This window comes from Pempheris klunzingeri, chromosome 20, assembly GCF_042242105.1.
Source record: "Pempheris klunzingeri isolate RE-2024b chromosome 20, fPemKlu1.hap1, whole genome shotgun sequence".
Classification (NCBI taxonomy): Eukaryota; Metazoa; Chordata; class Actinopteri; order Acropomatiformes; family Pempheridae; genus Pempheris; species Pempheris klunzingeri.
This window is the reverse complement of record NC_092031.1, coordinates 4,451,448-4,470,754: the sequence shown is the minus strand read 5'-3', so window position 1 is coordinate 4,470,754 and position 19,307 is coordinate 4,451,448. Positions and strand designations below refer to the sequence as shown.

At 41.1% G+C, this 19,307-nt stretch overlaps 1 protein-coding gene across 1 annotated transcript; it reads right to left on the bottom strand.

Moving 5' to 3' along the window:
- Positions 1-230: 230 nt before the first annotated feature.
- Positions 231-18,307, bottom strand: LOC139219799 (plexin domain-containing protein 1-like). Its single transcript, XM_070851765.1, has 13 exons — positions 17,797-18,307; positions 10,901-11,073; positions 5,883-6,026; positions 4,910-4,979; positions 4,161-4,283; positions 3,957-4,075; positions 3,751-3,850; positions 3,078-3,173; positions 2,900-2,981; positions 2,756-2,816; positions 2,546-2,669; positions 1,122-1,282; positions 231-979 (listed from the first exon to the last, which is right to left on the bottom strand). The coding sequence occupies exons 1-13, from the start codon at positions 17,870-17,872 to the stop codon at positions 854-856; spliced, it is 1,455 nt and encodes a 484-aa protein (XP_070707866.1). The 5' UTR covers positions 17,873-18,307; the 3' UTR covers positions 231-853.
- Between the last annotated feature and the right edge of the window lie 1,000 nt (positions 18,308-19,307).

Below are 19,307 nucleotides of genomic sequence, written 5' to 3'. Positions count from 1 at the left end.
CCACTTGTGTCTGGATATTAAGTCAAAATATGCAAAGTCTTGGTGGCCAACTGAATTAGATGCAGGCCAGTGTTTATATGCATTTGAGCAAAACAACAGGATAGATTAGTTTGTCACTTTCCTACAACCTTTGACGAATGAGTGCATTTAGAGCTCATTAATTATCAAAAATGAAATATCAGCTTGTAGCCTAGTTTACTAAATATAGGCCAAGAGATTAATATCAACACTCGCCACCAGCTTTTATTAGAAGACATTTAAACAGAAAGGTTTAAAGAAAACTGTCATAACTTGATGTCTCTAAAATTCATCCAAACAAGATTTTTTTTCCAGAGAAGTTCAAGATGATCATTATAGTCACTATCAGTTATATAGCTAAATATCTGTTATAGTGAAGTCCACAGAGATATAACGTGTTATGAACCAATCATTGGTTTCATGGTTTCATGAAAAAAAAAAAAAAAAAAACTGAAATGAAAACAAAAACACATGGTTAAGTTGAGCTGTACATTGGTTTGCAGTATGAAGGCTAGTTCGATTCATTCCCTGACATCCGCTTGCATTGATGGGTTTTGTACAGTTACACGTTTTCATCTCATCATTTCTGCACAGGCGCCTTCCTCTCAGACCCTCCAACCCTCGGATAAAATGGCAAATCCCCTGTGTGATGGCAAAGAGCAAAAGACACGGAGAAAGCTGGCGAGAGCTACAAGAGTACAGTAAACACTGTCCTGTCGCCACGGGTGGAGTCGGGACATCCTGTGTTGATGGTCGGCCTGATGGTCCATATTCATCCCCTTGTAACATCTTTGCAGTCCTCAAGATGGGGTCCTTTCTCGCAAGTCCAGGACCCTTAGCAGCACTGCTCAGCCTCGATGAATCCTTCCTTTTCATGACCCCCAAGCTCGACCTCTGCGTAACTGGAGTGACATCCCTGGTTGCGGAACTTCATAGACGGCCAGTAGTTATTGGTGCGTCGCTACGAACAACAGACAGTAGTTGCTAAAGGCCAGGCAGCAGACAAACAAGAGCGTGCACGTGGGATATCTTTAAACAAAAAAAAACTAACAAACTGTGGACTCTACATACAGAATATATGATAATATATTTGCTCTGCTCACCTGCATGAGGTAGAACGGTGGAGCGACTGTGGGGTGCGTGTTGATGTAGTAGACAGCCAGTAAGGTCAGAGCTACAAGCAGAACTAGAGCAGCCACCACGCCTGCTATAATGGCTGTGTTCTCTGTTATCCCCTTATGGTTCGGAGGGCCCGTCTGTAGATCTGAAAGGAAGGAGAAAACATCTAAAATGATGTTGATGTGGCTTTCGCTTGGGTCTGTACCAAACAAACACACTGCCTTACGTCTGGAGGATATGATTTGTAGGCCGGTTAGACTGTTAGAGTGAGCTTGAGCAAAGCAAATGACCACAAGAGGTCTACTTGTACTTGCCAACTAATGTGAGTGTGTTATAACCTACAGCACACTGCTAAATGCTCAGGAAAAGATGATCTCGACTCATCTTAATTCATGCATCACTTACATAGTAGAGAAAAAAAACAGAACAAAAGGAAGAAATCTGTGTGCAAAATCAATGAGAGGGTCCAAAGGATAATTCTGGTTTAACACAACTTGTACCGCCACAGTTTGAGCCCTTTGCTATCAGTAATACTAACATTGTACCCAAATAGTGAGATCTGGGAACAACAAAGTCAGAAGTTCATCCAATAGTGCAGCTAAATGATCTAAATGGCTTCGTTTGGAGGTCAAACTGAAAGTGAGCGCACCTGAAATGTTGTGTGGACAACTACTTGCAAGTATAACAGTAGGAAGTAGGAAGTAAATGTACAACTTTGGGTCACCATCATGCTGTCTGCCTTTGTTTCTTCTTCCAGATAACTCTGGCTAACCTGGAAATGTGTTTAAAACCTGGTCTGGTTGTCTGCTTACTTGTCCCGTCCAGTCTCACCACATTCAGATTATAGAAAGTTATTATAACTGAAAGGAAAAGAATAAGAATAAACCAAATTTAAACAAAAATTAAATTATAATAAACCAAATTGTGTTCTTTAAGTGATGTGGTTTCTCTTTTAGGAATCAAAAAACTTTTTACCTTGTCTGCTTTCTTAAAAATGTTATTGTTTGGTGACATTATTGAACTTTCTAGTGGTTAAGATCTTATTCTTTGTATGTTTCTTAATATCAGACAATGCGTGCCTTTCTCTGGCTTAATAAAGGTTTTTGGACTGTGCACACACTGTGGAAAAAATCCAGGATTTCCAGCTTTCTATACCTGATAAAATCTGATATGTTGTACTATTATAGATACATTACAGTCTCAAACCAAACAAAACATCGACTCCTGTGATTTGGATTCAGTTTTCAGCGGGGATTAAGAAGATTTCTCTTGTTTGATTTCACAATATTCTAATATATTTATATTTATAAGCTTTCTCCAGACATTTTCCCACCTGCAGGATTCAGACGAGCCTTCGCTGGCATACCTTACTGTCTGTTTCCCCCCTGAGCCTCCGTCAGAGATTTACCTCGAGTCACAGGCTGGTCTTCGATCACAGCTGAAGCCAGCGTCGGGCCTGGGGAGGAGTGGTTGAAGGAGCTCATAGATCCCTCAGGCAGCACCGGGTTGTAGTCCTCACATGTGCCTTTTGCCTGAGTGGATGCCCACAGGAATGACTCAGGAAATAAATGAAACAGGTGCTTGTTTCTCCACTGAATTAACAGGAAATGTGTCTCACCTCTTCAGGGCAGTTATAATCTAACCACTCCTGTCTGTGCCGGTCGATGCCGTCAGAACATCTGAAACTCAGTGAGGACAAAATGAGAAGAGCCAGGCTCTCTGGGCGTCATCACGAGGTTATGCTTTCAAAATGTCATCCTACCGTTGAAGAGTGTTGCACCAGCCGCAGTCAGTCGTCAAGTTGGACGTTAGGCAGAGATCACAGGATGTGTGCTGAAGACAAGCTGGGGGAATCAGACACACGGTGCTCTAAAGTTAGAGAGGTGAGTAATGAGGCCGGGCTGTCACTCACAGGTCGGTTTGTGGGTCGGGGTACTTACTGGGCAGAGGTGTGAACTCAAATGCAGATCTGCTAACAATCTTCGTGGTGTCAATCTCAACACGATGATACTCATAGATCGTACGACGCCTCGCATCTTCAAGACAAATATTAAATGTTAGTGTGTTTTCTGTTTCTGCTCCGTGTGTTTAAAACCTGACGCTGCTGCCTTCACAAGACACAAAGAGTTTTCATGACATTCATAAATAATATTTTAGTTTACTGTTAATAATCTATCTGCCTCCTTCTCTCATTACATTCAAGATCACATTTCAAGGGAGTGAGAACAGAAAGTAAGGGCAGAGAAACCATAGATATAGAAAAACCTTACTAATATCAGTAATGACTCATATGTGGCTCATATGTTATAACAAGATAAAGATTTGGTAGAAAATGATGTAGGATCAAGTAGGATCCCAATGTGTCTGATCTCCATTAGGTTATTTTCATTATCGATTAATCTGCAGATTCTCTCAATTCATCAATTATTCGTTTGGTCCATAAAATATCTATCTTTTGTTCAGTCAAGAGTCCAAAACTCAAAGATATTCAATTTACAATGATAGTGATAATGATAATGAAATGGTATTTCTACTTGAAAACTGAATTATATTATCGTCACAGCAGCAGCAATTTAAAAAAAAAAACAACACAGTTTTTTCTGGGGAACTGACCTGAGAGCTGTGCTGAAGGGAGGAACGCCATGAAAGCATCAGACAGTCCCACTTTGACTGGATGCTCTGTGGAATTAATTTTCTCCACAGGTACAGGGATCTGAAAAATAACAGCAGCGTTAATGATAAATGAAACATGATGAAACTGTATGAATAAGACTGTAGAGACGATGAAGAAAACAACTACGTTGAAATCCATAACTTACGTCTCTGTAGTTGAAAACAATCGTTCCATTTCTGTGAAGCGCTGCCTGGAAAGTAAAAGGTCCTTCAGGCTCTCGGTCCTTCAGCCGCACTTTGTCCCACTGCACCACAAATAGATGACCTGAGCAGAGCAGGATACAGAGGCTGGTCAAAGAAAACCAGGAGCTCCCAAACGTGACCGGCTTCACAGTGGAGCTCCTGCTTACCGTTGTCCGAGTACCTCACGGTTGAGTTTTTGGAGAAGCTGGGGTCAAAGTTGGCCATGAGGGGGGCGACGTACTGTGTGGCAGTCAGCATTCGATGAGTTATCTCCCCCATGAAGATGAACCCTGGGCAGAAACACATGTACAAATGTTTTATGTAGACATTCATATCTTAAAATGTGTTTAAATACTTTCTTGCTACCAACCAAAGTCTGTCACATACTACTCTTTGAATGGATGGTGAACATTTTACTCATGCAAAGTTCACGACATTCAACATGCACAAAAAGGGTTTTGTTTAAAAACCTATTTCTCAGTATGGTATTAAAAAGATCTGCTGTTTTTACCAGTACTGAAAGTCAGGTATGGTAGTGTCACTGGTGGGGAAAAATTTTAAACAAACAAACCCTTTTACCAGGCAGCTGTTGTTTCCCTTTATTTCTGTATGGGATGGAAATAAATTAGCTCCAGACTCCACATTTTCATTCTCACCCCGTGCACATTCATTAGCTTAACACATTGTTGAATCAACAAACAACTCTGTCTTGCATGAAAGTTTTTCTTTGGGTTAAAAATGTAGGGCATGCACCGCAAGTCTTTAAGCAATTAAAACCATCAAATGAAGGCATTTACAATTAACCAGATTTATTAAAGCCAGGCATGCCAGAAAATTTCCCCAGGGTAGGACAAAGTCTCCTTCAGCACACTTGCGAGCGCTGCTATGATATCGAGTAAAGTAAAGAGAAACTCACCACCAGTCGCTACAATTATTTGCCTCAAGTGGTGTCCATAAAAAGGGAAGTCAAAAGAAAGTGCCACCCTCTGTGGATTAGAGAAAACATATCAAACATGGCTGGGTGATAGATCAGACAGTTGTGTGTTAGTGTGTGTGTGTGTATTTGGTTTGAAACCATCACTGTGAGGACACTCCTGCATTGTGAGGACCACTTGCCTGCTTCTGACAACTTCAAAGGGTCGTTTGAGGGTTAAGACTTGGTTTTAAGGTTCGAAGGCTTCGTTTGGGTTAAACTGCAGGGGCTCAAGGGGACGGTGAGTGTTAACAACTCTTTGTAATGAAAAAACTCCTTAAAAATCTAAATAGTTCATAAGTGCCCTCTTTAAATACAGATGAGTTAGTGGGAACTTTATTATTAACAAGTCCCCCAGGGTCTCTGGAGGACCGCCAATATGGGGTCAAGGTGATTAAAGAAGTGAAAATTATATTTTAATCTGCTTCATACCTATAAAATGTATATTATAGGTATTGTGAATATGAAATGATATAATATAATGTGTTATAAGAAAAGATCTTAGCTAAGGGCTTTGAAATGAATTAAACAAACCGACACAATGGTGCATACATGGGATGAAATCAGTTAGTGAAAAGGGGGAACTGACAAAATCAAACACACATCAAAAGAAAGTGCTACGACAATAAGTTAGTAAAAACATTTTTAAGTAATAAAACTTTTTTCTCTTTTTCTGTAGTCATCCAGTTATGTCAGTTAGGCCTTAATGTCATTTAAGTCATTTAGAGTTAAGACGTTTGAGAGACATTCTCTCTGCAGGCAGATCTCCAAGAGACAATAAAATGAATCTGATTATATTTACGCCACTCCTCAGTGCTTTAAAAACGAGAGAAGGGTTCAGGTTGGAGGTTTAGTTGTGGTGGTTAAAGTTAGGGTAAGTGGCAGGTGTGTGTGTGTGTGTGTGTGTGTGTCTCACCGCTGCCTGCCGGTGTGTATTGGACAGTATGCCGTGGATTTGGACTTGGCTCTTGTGCAGGTTGTTCAGATTCACCCACAAGTCTTCAGTCCGTCTGTCTGTTGGACCAAAACTCTGCCATCTGTAGTACCTCTGGGAGTCCTCCTGAGAGAAAGAGGCCGCTCATTAGCAAAGTTTCCGTAAAGCGTTAGTCCTGATGAGGCAGAGTAGGTTTAACAGCCACTGATTTACATTATTAATGATCTGACTATTTCACAGTTAAATTTACCACAGGTACCAAAATATCTTTGTTGACCAGTTAAAATTATTTTGTAGAGATTAAACCCTGCAGGTCTGTATTGTAATAAACCAAAGAATATACAGAACATGATCACAAATCTGTTTGCAGGTGGTGGTTACTGCTTTGATCAATCAGTTGGAGAGAAAAGTTTAATTGAAAGAAAATCAAATTTAAGGAAACCACCTCTGGTTAAACGTTAGCAACACGTGTTCTGCATGTACAGTTATAAAAGTATATAAAGTTATTTTCATTATCAATTAACATTTCCATCGTTTTCTTGATCCATTGATTAGTTGTTTGGTTGGAACCGTAAGGTAGAAGCGAGACTTTTCTCTACTTTCTTTTTGTTTCTTTCTGAAAATATAGGACAATATGAGAAAGTCATCCTATGAAATCAAAACCGTGCCGACAATCAGAAGGGGACTGTAAGAGGAGGCTGCTCTGTGTCCAGGGCTTGATTGTATGGGAACCATTGCACCAGACATCTGGGATTTATCTCCTCTATTTCCGTCCACACAGTTCCACTTGGGGGAGCTGTTTACACGTTACACACAGTGCTTTGACAACGAGGGCATGTGCCTTCATACAGATCTCTCGTCTTGACGGCGTTATTAATGTATGCCACAGTTCAAGGTGACAGAGAGCAATGGTTCTGGGGTTTAGTGTGGGCTCTGAAAGTGGAGCAGTTAAATGCAGCGCTCTCACTGCCTCTCCGGCTGCTCCACATACAGCAAGTGACCCACTTTTTTCTCCCATCTCCACAGCCTGACACCAGCCTCTGTTTTCTAGAAGGGGGGGGGGTATTTCTAGGTGAGGAGAAGGAAGTAATCATACTTTTCCCTCACAGCTGACTGATTTATTGAAAAGCTTCCCAGTGGGCAAGAGGTGGAGGGTCTTGGAAATTGGGACCAGACCTCCCCCCCACCAAAAAAAAGGCAGCAGCAGCAGTGCAACAGGGCTACTTGTGATCTTGTCCAAGTGAGTCATCCAGAAGCACACACACGTGCACGTATGCACGCACGGCCACGCTTAAACAAACACTGTAAGTTGGCAGGACGAGGCTGACGTCTGTTTCCAATTTGAATTGTTGGGAGAGGAAAAAAAAAAAAAAAAAAAGTACAACAGAGTTTTATTTGGGGTGAATTTTACTGAGATTGATTCAAGTGAGAGAAGAGCCTGGGCCATAAGATACAAACCTCATCATACACACTCACAGATGTAAAAGGTAATGAATGGAAAACGCCACAAGGTAAGTCCACTAAAATCTAAAGAAAATGATTTCCACTCAAAGCTTCTTTAGCTCAGAAGAGCATTATTTCAATGCAACGTGTCCATAGTTAACATAAATAACTCCCTAATAAAAACCAGACAGTTTCTCTTCATTCATTCTGCACTGACATTGTGTTTAGGTTTGCCGATTTCTTGTTGCGACAGCAAATATTTTGTTTTGTTTTTCACAAAATAATCTGAAGTGAGAGATTCATCTGAATTCAGCCAAAACAAAGGTTCAGCTGCTACGAGCAGAACATTTTTTCATGAAGATCTAAGAAATATGCCAGTGCCTGCAAATCACCCTACAACAACCTGATCCCATCCATGCTGGTCACCATATTTATAGAAGTATTTCGGTCATTATAAGAATAAGAATAAGAATAAGACCGACTTTATTTATCCTGGAGGAAATTGTTGTGCCAGAGTGCGGTACAGAGGTCGTCACAACAATACAAAATATTAAAATACAAAATTGAACAGAAACTTAGACACAATAAAATACAATTAAATTAAATAGTCTGTCCCTTTTTAAAACAAAAAGTACAGATTGAAAAGTACAAATTTGTGAGAATTTATTATTTATTTCTCATGTACGTAGCTAGGTAGCTAGCTATGTAGGATCATGACCTCCCCATTCTTCTCCATGGGTCTTCTAGCTCTGTTTGTGACACCAGCTGAAACCAGCTAAACATTATGTTCACCCAATCCTCAAAGTCTTTTCTCTTGCAGAAGTGGAACATAATGTTTGAAGATACAAACATCATTTTTCATTCAAACATTATCGAAGGGTCCACAGCCAATTCCGCCAAGAGCCAAATGCTGGGAGATTTTCTGTTGGCGAGTAAATGTAAGAAGACTATCTGCCACACTGGCCGGTAAATGTTTGTACCATGCTGAGAGTCTCTACCACTTTGTCATGTAATTGATGGGTGCGCTGCTTCTGTCTTGTCGGAGTTCGACATGATAACTAGGCCTAGTTTCATGGCACTGTAAAGGGACATTGGCTACTCCCAACATAACAGACAATATGTTTTGTCTGAGGAAAACTCTTCACAGGATCCTGAAACACCGCATGAATGAAGTGATGTAATGGGCCATGATTTTCACAGCCTGTAACACATCCACCTGTAATACACAGTATGTTATACCACCCTGGGCGACCATAGGCCTACACGGTAAGCCTGTTTGTTTTTTTTTTATTATTCAATTCTTTGAAATATAAAAAAAGAACATGAGGTCATCGTGGGTGTTACATTTAAAATCTCAACACATTTTTCTCCATACATCATGTCATACTATTCTAAACAGAGTGCATACATAATCCATTTTTCCCATTGTTCAGTACATTTCTCTGACTCAAGTCTTAAAACAAAAGTAAGTCTCTCCATACGGTAGATTTCTTTCACTATCCCATGCCACTGGGCCAATGTTGGAGGATCAACCTGCAACCATTTTCGGGTTATAGCTTTCCTGCTACTTGCCAAAAGTATCTTCAATAGATATTTATCTTTGTGTAGGAGTGTTTCAGGTATTTTACCAAGATATAAAGTAACAAAAGAATAAACTAACTCCACTCCCATTATTTTGTTTATCTCATTAGCCACCTCCCCCCAGTATGATTGGATTTTTGGGCAGGCCCAAAAGACATGGAAATGATTCGCCATTGAGGTTCAACATTTTCTCCAACAGAAGGCCTGTTTGTTTTGTCTATTCTTTTTTGCAGTTTTGACAGCTGAATCAGTAGCAGCTGCACTTCTTGCAGCTTTCCTCCATAGTATTATGTAAATGAACCACACAAGTTTCAGATTTGACAAAATAATTTTGCTTAAAATTTGCTCTGGCCTCATTATCTCAGTGAAATGTACTGAAACTAATGTGTCCTGTCTTTAATGTTAAGTTAGTCATCTAAAAAGTAAGTTAGTTAAAAGTATAACAAGTTTAGGTCAAAAGGGTTAAAAACATGTATTTCATTTGCATTGACTGTAACCCAGCAGTCAGACAGACACATTCCTCAGTGCAGCAGACAGACAGGTCAGTACTGGACTCATGTTGCTGATGAATGCTTTTCTACTCGCTTCTGCCTTGGAAACTATTTGTCTGTAAGTACAATGTGTTAGCATCATCAAGCAGATGCATTTTTAGTAAGTTTCATGTTAAAAAAACTGCTACCTAGTAGTTGCAGCAGTAGCACATAATGTATATAATGACATTGATTGTTTATTTTCGTGCCCAATCTTCACGGGTTTACAAGACACCAGAATTACAGCTGCAGTGTTAAATCATTTACATACTTTTCATTTGATTACAAAGTAGTAAAACAACATTTTACAGCTCGGTATAAAACAAATATTCTGCCCTCTTTCTCAGGCTTGGCAGAGAAAATCTGCAAAGAAAAAAAGTTCCTTTCCTAAAACATAAATCAAGTCATCAAGTCATCCAGCCAAAAGAAATCAACAAAAATGAAGGACGTTTTACTAAAAAGAACACCTCTTGGGTCCTCGTAAACTGGAGAGCCAAACAAAAAATGAACCTCATTCTCAATTTCACCTGCAACTCACATAACAAACAAAGTCTGTCCTCCTCTGGAGTGGCGTTAAACCTTCCGGTCTCTTTGGCTAGTCGTAGTGTTCCTGAATGCAACTGTGCACAGAGGGATCTTTGTCTTTTGTTTGAATTATACTTCATCTAAGGTCCTGCACCAAAGCTGTTCTTTATGAGACAAAAACTTCAGGAAGTTTGTTTATACCATATATCCACAGACCATTTTTCTCTGTACACAATGAGAATTCTGTCCCTTAATCTCTTGAATATTGCAAAGCGGTTTATTCTGGAAAATAAATGATAAATTGTTCACATAAAATAAGGATTTAAACTCATTACAGTCTCTGGTCAGACATCTTTATGAAGCTGTTCCAGAGCAAAAGCATCTGACATTCATGTTTATGTATGTGTGACACAAAAAGGCGGGTAAAAAATATGCTTGGCCAGGCGATGAGTTAAAAAGTTAATTTCAGACACTGGCACTAGGGCTGCCTAGCTACCATGAAATACAAAAACATGCTGCTGCTGGTAAAAAGTTAGCATCCTCAAGACACGGGAACAAGTCTTGTACATGGAACAACTGATGAGGATGCTAACTATTTACCAGATTTAACCACAGCCAGAACCATGACATCATGTATTTAGTCTTGAGGAGGATAAAGACCCTTTTGCAAGGCTCTTGTTTTGAAATATTGTAGCTGGACCAACTCACTGACTTCATGTTAATTAGCAAACTGGCTATAGCCGACTATAGTTGTCTCTTCACCCAATAGAATCTACAGTCACCAGCTAGAAATGAAAAGACTTCCTTTATCTACCTTTGTCTGAAATCAAAGAGAAATGTTTTCAGGGTCAATCTGCCATTATCATTATGATAAACTACACATGCACTGACTGAGCGAAGGGTCAAATATGTAGATCTCACCACTATGCGGGTCACGTTGTCAGGGAGAGTACTGATATCAACTCCTCCCCCTCCTCCCTCAGCCTGTGCATTGCGGGCTTCTCTGTGTTTGTGAGGGGTCTGCTGGTCCCTCCTGGCTCTGTGAAAACCGGACGGATCCCCATCTGTCCGCAGAAGAGTCCCTCTCAGTGCATCTAGAACAAGACAGGCATAACGTTAACCTAACAGAGCTGAAACATGGCCCCTGCGTTCAGAGACATCCTGGACTTTTGAATCCACGAATACACAGATGTCTCTTGCACTCTGCAGGTTCAGGACGTTTTCTTCATGCTGCAGTAACTCTTCGCCTTTTATTGGCCATCAAATGGACACACACACACTTCATCAACGAGATCCATGAGCCTTGAACTCTCCCATTGATTTTAAAATGTGTGAAAACAGCCCAAAATGATCTGGTAAAATGTCGTCTTTCAACAGAATTGGTGGGCACATCTGCACTTTTATGGTTTCCATAATATGGATCATTAGCAGGCGGACATGTCCACAGAAAATGAAATCCATGTTTTGTGGTCTTGGAGCAGTAACTTGCACAAAGACTCAGGCAACCAAGAAAAAAGAAGACTCATGAGTGGATTTTTTTTTTTCATGTCATGCAGAAATAGTTATCTTTAATTGCTGCATTTTAACTAATTATGTGACATTTGTGTTTGTCTTGGTTGCCTAATTGTGATACAGCCTTTATTTGGTGCCAGCGTTCTTTACTGGCCAAGTATTTTTGCACACAATGCATGCATGTGTGTGTGTGTGTGTGTGTGTGTGTGTGTGTGTGTGTGTATTCATGTCTCACAGATCACAGATGAATGCGTATATTTTTCACATGAACTGATCCATGACTCATGGTCTTGTGAGCATTTTTTTTTGGTCGACAGAGTTGCGAGATCAGCAGAACTCGCTGGTTGTTCAGCACATCTCTGCTGTTTTCCTACTGAAGAACAAGCCGTCTGGATTTTATGTGAGCTGTTAGTTCACTGAACAGAGCTATTAAGTAACAGCTTGTTATGATCATCTTGAGAGAGGGAACGACAAGAGACAGCCTGAGGTTCAATCAATCTTTATGAATTGTGTTTACAACATATGATCATAAGTATGTGGAAAACCTGGATCCTGTCCACATACTTTTTTGTAGTTTTTGTCTGGAGCTGTTGTTCTTGGTTTGGCTAGGTCTGCACGTCCTAATTAAAGTCTTAACGGTGCAGCATTCAGTGGTAATTTAAACAATGCCTGTAGTTTGCTTCCAGCTGTGTGGCAACAGTTTTGGGAAGGCCAGCACCTTTGGGATGAATTGGAGCATGGACTGTGAGCCAGACCTCATCACCACGAATCAGTGACGGACCTCACTTATGCTCCTGTGGCTGAATGGGAGCGAATCCCTGCAGCCAGGTTCAGAAATTTGGTGGAAAGCCTGAAACCAGAGGAGTGGAGGCTGTTCTAGCAGCAGATGAATGCCCATGGATTTGGACTGAGACAAACTGTATGAGTGTAATATTTGTGTGCACATACTTTTGCTCTACGTGGCCAAAAGTACATGTTTTTCTCTCTCTGCTGAAACATAAATGGTTGAGCTGTTCTGACGTTGAGACCAGTATTGAAAATGCCTCTGTTACAACGCACAATGCTGGATCAGGTATCAGTGGGACTATTCACCAATTCACCAAAACCAACTAGGAAATCATAACAATAGCTCCATGACAATAGCTCCATGACACGCCTACACACAGAGGCTGGTTTCCAGTAATTTATCACGTGATGGATGCCAATGGGCCCAATAGACTTTGAAAGAGACGTCTGTAAAACGGTGGACACGTTGTTTTGAGCATCACAAACCCAGCAGAAGAAAACATTTTACTTTCACAATTTAATCCATTCAGTTTGCTATTTGTTGGGCACAGCAGAAGATGTTTTCTGTTGTTAGAGAAGTGAAATACAACGACAAAGAGACGATGAAAGAACTGACTTCGATAAAATAGGACAAGAGAAAGGAACACAGGGGAAGCGGCTCTAATGAAGAATCTCGTTTGATTACGGTGCAGTGGAAGCTATTTCCACGGCTTCAGAACAAGAGGCTCCTAACTGGGTCAGATCGGCAGCGCTCATCATCATCATCATCATGATCACAAAACAGCTGAGGAGGCGTCAAACAGCAGGGGGGCGAGATGAGGAGGAGCCTTAAGGAGGAGGAGGACCGGAAGCGGCAGATCAGAGACTATGCTGATATTACTATAGTTATTACAGAATATAAGTCCACATGCATTTTTATGCAGCCTTTACACATTAAAGTCACTTTCAGATTTTGCTTTGCAAACTTGAGCGTTGAGTTGTTTTCTCTCCTGAAGATCTCCAACCTTGTCTAACCATCTGCACATGGGCCTGGATGAGCCTCCGACAAAAAAAGGGGCTAAAAAGAGTTCAAGCGTGGGTTGGGCTTCGCATGAGGACTTGAGTAAAGTTGACCTCAGTAGCATCAGGTCTGGCAGACACATGTGTGTGGAACCTGCACTGGGAATGTGCAAACTGGAGCAGAAAAAAACATCCTGGTGAATTTGAAACACGGCCCAAATATCCAATGACTTAAGTGACAGATGTGACACATTTGCCGGTGAATAGGAGGTGGTTTAAGTATAATTATAAACTATGCTGCCCCCTCTATTAGAACAAAATGCATGGAAATGATTCTGACAGTCTGCTATGTTTAGATTATTGCTGTTCCTGGTAAATGCTAGGATGGTGTCACAGATGTTTATACCAGCAGAATGCCAGATTTCCTGCTGTTTAATCCAGCATATGTTACAGTGCCAGGAGTGTTGACCTGAATGGGAATTAAATGCTTAAACATAAAGGCATATATTTTGTACGATTGCCATCTTGCTCTTTTGAGCCGACAGCACCTGCATGGCAGTGGTGTCCACTGTATCTGCTCCCTCAGATGTGTCTGCATTGCAGCAGCCACCCCACAAATCTAGTGGGTGTTGGGAGTCACGTTGAAGTAGGACACGGCATTGTGAACCATGTTCAATGTGTTCTGGATGTATAGACTATGTTCATTCATCCCATTACTGGCTCCCACTGATCCCATTCCCTGATCTCTTGCTCTCTTTGTCTTTTTCCAGGGTGGCTTTGTGGCGTCCTCTCATTACTTCTTGTTTTATATTTTTAGCAGAATTATTTATCATGTCCTTACTCCTTTGTTGTCTAGGAAACACTAATACGCATTTCTTCTTCTATTTGATAGAAGCTTTTGAGGGCTGGACATCAAGTGAAGACACACTCGACAAAAACCAAAGCCACGTTCAGCAGCTGAGACAAAAGCTAAATGGTATTCAGCCTGTTCAGCTGAAGAAGGTCCAGGGACGAAAAATAAATTTCCTCCTACTTCCTGAAAATAATCTCTTGGTGTACAACACTTTGAAGTTCAAGGAGAAGAGAGGATACACTGAGGGCACAAAGGCTTGGTTGTGGAAAGGAAAATAGAATTATCTGCAGGTCAAACCAAAGAGAACAAAAGGCCAACAGCTTCGGTCCAGAGACAGAAACGCCGAAGAGAGGGAACCATTATGTACAGTCCAAACACAGCAGAGGAGAAATGATTAAATCTCAAGATACAAAGTCTTGACCCTGTAGTCCTGTTGTGGAGATAAGGTACAGTGTTACTGTCAGGACAGGGATTAGCGAAGCACCTGCAGTCTTCTGGCATAAGAATCGCTCGTGGAACAGAAATCACGCCGCGAGGTCACAGCTATGTGTGTCATTGCAGTTTAGCACAGGGGTTTTTATTGTGGTTGGATTTTAAAAGGGCGATCTGTGTTAAAACCAGCCTGGAGCTTATGGCGTGGGAGGAAGCCATTTGGCACCTTGCACTCGGAGGAACAGCAGTAACCATAACACACAATCACAAACACTGGCAGCTGGGCTGATAAGACCCAAAAAAGAAAAGGAAAAATGTGGCTTTTAGATAAATATGGACACATGGATCAGCCTCAGAGTTTAGAAAATGTCTGATTTACTGTCATGGAGTTGTTATTTGTTACAATTTGGAATTTATTTTCCGCTGTTAGTCCTGCTGACATGTAGTCCCAGTTTGCAGATGGTGTTGGCCACTTCTAGTTCACTGTTTTTCAGTGTTGCAGTATTCATAGTTTTCACAATAGGAGATCAGTTTACTGTACGGCAGCTGCTGACTAATTTGAATCCATTTGAGATGGCACTGGGGTGAAATAACAATTATTAATTTAACACTAATCATCGCTTTCTGTCAGAAAAATGTTTTCATTTATGGATTTATTCTTACAGAAGTGAACATCTGTCCCATTAACAGATGTGAGATTTTCATTCAGCTTTTGGAAACTACAATTACCTGTTGAGATTCTTGGGCTTTTCTTTTGTCTTCATTGCACTGCAGAGTTACTCATTTTCCCTTTAGCTAAAACAATAAGACTCTAAAGATATATTGGTGGCAACCTAGAAAAAAGTTTTAGATGAGATATTGGTTTCTACGGCATTTTTAGCTCATTTAGGTCGTTTGTCTTCAACCTCAGGTAAAACCAAAGTATTGATCAGTGCAGTCTGGCAGATTTAGATCAGAAATGTCTTCGTATAGGTGCCATCTAGTCAGGGGATTTCCCCTGGATTATTTTGAGATGAAGGTGGCAAAGGCAGTTTGTACACCTTAGAGAGCTGTCGTTTCAACACTGTGGGGGAGGGGTGTCTGTGAGTCCACCCCCAGGAAGTGTTCAGCATCAAACACTTCATTTCCTATACTCTGGTGAATTTCTATGCAACAATGTGCCTTTTCTGCATCCAGTTATGGTGGAAAAGCCTTTACGTAAAGGAAAACACAAAGTTCAGGCACCAGACGACAATTCAGAATACAGTGGAATATAATGCAGTAAGATTCTCTGCACTCTGTGTTGACTTCAAATATTTATTCTCCTTGCTGAGCACACATATGGACATGGTTTTCTTCTTCTTTTCTGTCCTCTTCTGTGTTTTTGTCAGGGGAAGTAACCTCTTTAAATGAGCATGGTGCACTTTTTCACATCAATTTGAATGAATTAAACTTTATTAGCTCGTATGCGTTTCAGCAAGCAGGGACTTGGGTTGATGGCCAACAGTCATTGACCACTGAGCCTCTACCATCATAACATCTTGATTCAAAAACCTCCCTCTACCCCAGAGGACTGGAGGCAACTTAAGGGCGACTCTATTCCTCTCTTTTCTCACTGGTATTTATTGCTGTTTTTATGGGCACTATTGTGTTTTCATTTTTGTTATAAGTTAAGCACTTGGTGGCACTAGTTTTGGCATAAAAACTTCATGTTACTCCTAAACGTAGTTCTTTTCAGGTAATAATCTCAACAACTGTTGTTGCTTGTTAAATTGTTGTTAAGCCTCAGTTGTTCTGTGTTTAGTGCTAATTGGCAAATGTTGGCATGATAATATGCCAAATGTACATGGTGAACATGGTAAACATTGTAGCTGCTCAACATCACCCTGCTTGCAAGCAAGTTAGCATGCTGAGGTTAGTGTTTCGCCTAAAGCACAACTGTGCTTCAATACAGCCTTACAGAGCTGCTAGTATGACTGCAGACTGTCAGTCTTGTTTTCTTGTGTTTGCACATCAACTGCAGACAGTCTTGATGGTGAGAAATTGGGGACAGCAATGAAACCAACTTTAAGTAACTCCGTTGGAGTGTTAACTGCCCCACAAAAGAGATGTGAGACATCATCGAGGTTGCAGGACCACCTATTTAGCTAAGAGCTGTTCCACTTTCTGGGGTGAGCAAGCACGCAGAAGAAGCTGTCAGGCTTCTGCAGAGGGGAGAGGCTGATAACTTGAACTGAAACCTCGAATTTAGCGTAATTTAGTGGTGAAGATGAGGGTGGACATTTTGCCGGACTTTACGTCGCCAAATGTTAGGAGGGCACCTGTCTCTCTCTCTGGTGTCTGCACAGTGTGCCGGGCTGTCCTCTGCAGAGCCAGGCCCCTGATCAGAGGAACTGGGACCACAGGAGAGGCCAGAGAAACTAGAGCAACGCTGATTGTCGGAGGAGGAGGAGCGGCAGCGGAAGGACGGGGGCTGGCTAAAAATAATGCATCTCCAAGGAGAACAAAAATACATACATAGGCATACACACATACAGACACACACGGGGAGGCAGAGGAGTATACAGCATGCATATGCAGGAGATGCACAGAGCAGCCAAGACGTGATATTTTAAGTGATTAGACACAGATTTAAATGAGATAAAGCACCATAGAAAAGCAAAAAACTTTCCAAATTAAGTATTCAAAGCTCAGCAAATACTCTCTTTGATTTTTTTCTACTTTTCTAAATTGCCGACTAGAATGAAAAAACCAGCCATAAACGAAAATACTGATCGACATCATTAACTTATCTGCTAAGATGCAGGATTTCGGACACCTGATCTGTATTTCTCAAGTAAATGAAAAGCAGACAATTTTTTTTAAATCAGAAACACAGAGGCTTTGGTATGGCATCCTGAGAAAATCCAGCCCTGCACACAGTCTTTCATGTGTTTCCTGTGACTGACAGTTAGAAATGCCAAGGGACCTGTTAGCACACACACACACACACACACACATGCACAAACACACACACGCACAAACACGCATGTAAAACCACCCTCTAAAGTGCTCAAAAAGTGTGCCTGCTACCAGAGTTAGTGACAAGAATTCAGGTCAGATGACATTTCTTTTAACCTGATTTCCAAATTTTGCAATTTTGTGCAACACTTGAGAATCTACTCAGAAGAAAAGCAGTCAAAATGGAGTTAGTTTTCAAATACATGTGAATATCTGTGTGTATTTGCTGTTGGCATTATAAAAAACGGGGGCTTACCTTCATGCTCTTGAGCCCAGACTCTCCCCAACTCAGCCTGGGAGAGACAGATGAGGAGAACAGCACAAAGCCCCATATCCAGCCGACTCTTCTCCCTCCTTCCCCAACTCTTGATCACTCCTCTCCTCTTCTTCTTCTTTTTCCCCGTTTCCCCTCTCACTTTGCTGGAAGAATGGGGCGCCTCACTCCTCCACTCCCCTCCTTTCGTCGGTCTCTCTTCGCCTCTGCTCTCCCACACAACTGCTTTTTCCTCACCTCAGCCAAGGTTTGCTGCTTTTCTCCCTCCTCTGTCTGTCTCTTCTCCGCTTCACGTCCTTGTTTGTCCCTCAGAGTAACTTCTGGGATGACGGATCCATGGCACGAAAAGAGCTGACACACAGCTGAAGTGTTGCAGAGAGAGGAGTTGTGTTTTCTCTTAACTCTGTCTTCACTTAAGTCTCAATATTTTTTACCCCTTAAAATAACTCTTGACTTCTCCCTCTGCCTGCGTGTCTTCCTGTCTGCTGCTGAAGTTTTGTAGGATTTCCACAAAGAAGAAATATTTATGTATTTCTACATTTTTCTTTCCTTCCAAAACCCCCAAAAGTGGGTAGGAGTTGGGAGGAGCATGTCTCCCCCATGTGGGAGCGCGCTGAACCAAAACAAATGTGATGTTGTTAAATGGTTGACATTAAAGTTCCCCCTGTGGTTTGTTTTAAGAGATATGACACAGATTTCCTGGATTAATGCAATTTGTATTAGTAACTGAGCACAAGTTCACTAAGAACATGTTTTTTTTTTTTGTTTCCACAGCAGACGACAGTGTAAAACTGCAAAGATGCATTGCAAAGATTGTTTTAGTAGCTGTTAGCGGTGGTTTTGGAGTGTCATATAGTGAAATAAAGTGCTGTTTCTTTCAAATCTGTGCTGAAAAATTGTTCCTCATCTTACAAATAAAATTGCACAGTAAACCTGAAAGGATTCGCTCATGTGGTTTGGTCCAGATACCAAACTTTTTATGTTTATAAAAGATCATTTAGAGGTAAAGCTTGATGTAAACTGGCTCTGACTGGATTGTATTGTGTGAGAAGAACACAAGATAGAAGTAGTAACCTCTATAAACAGATGTTTATAGATGCATATGACATGATTTTGGTATTAGGAGCATCCTTGTTTCTGTTAGTAATCTGTTTGGAGTCAGAATTGACAGTATTGACCAACTTTTTAGCTTGTAATCCACGTGGAGAGCAGAGAAAAAGAGGCAGAAGGCATTGCCTGAAATTCAGTCTCAGAACCCATCGGCTATCGTCTGACAGCTATTAAGCTTTGAGACGTGTATCTGTTATCTGGAACACACCGGAATCACCAAAACGTTGGCTCTCGCCCCCAAAGGTAACATCATCATCACAGCTGAGCGGTTCCGAGGTTGGCTAAAAAGAGCCACAACCACCACTCTCTCAATAGTTTCCAAGTTCCCTACCCAGATTCCTATTTGATACATAAATCAAAAGGGTTATCAGTTTCCTAAAACA

Excerpts from the sequence above, each read along its gene's own strand:
- LOC139219799 (XM_070851765.1), bottom strand. The coding sequence starts at position 17,872 with ATGGGGCTTTGTGCTGTTCTCCTCATCTGTCTCTCCCAGGCTGAGTTG. Across the intron at positions 6,027-10,900 it reads ACAACGTGACCCGCATAGTG|GAGGACTCCCAGAGGTACTA; the intron begins GTGAGATCTACA and ends TCTTTCTCTCAG. Across the intron at positions 3,851-3,956 it reads TTGTTTTCAACTACAGAGAC|ATCCCTGTACCTGTGGAGAA; the intron begins GTAAGTTATGGA and ends GTTATTTTTCAG.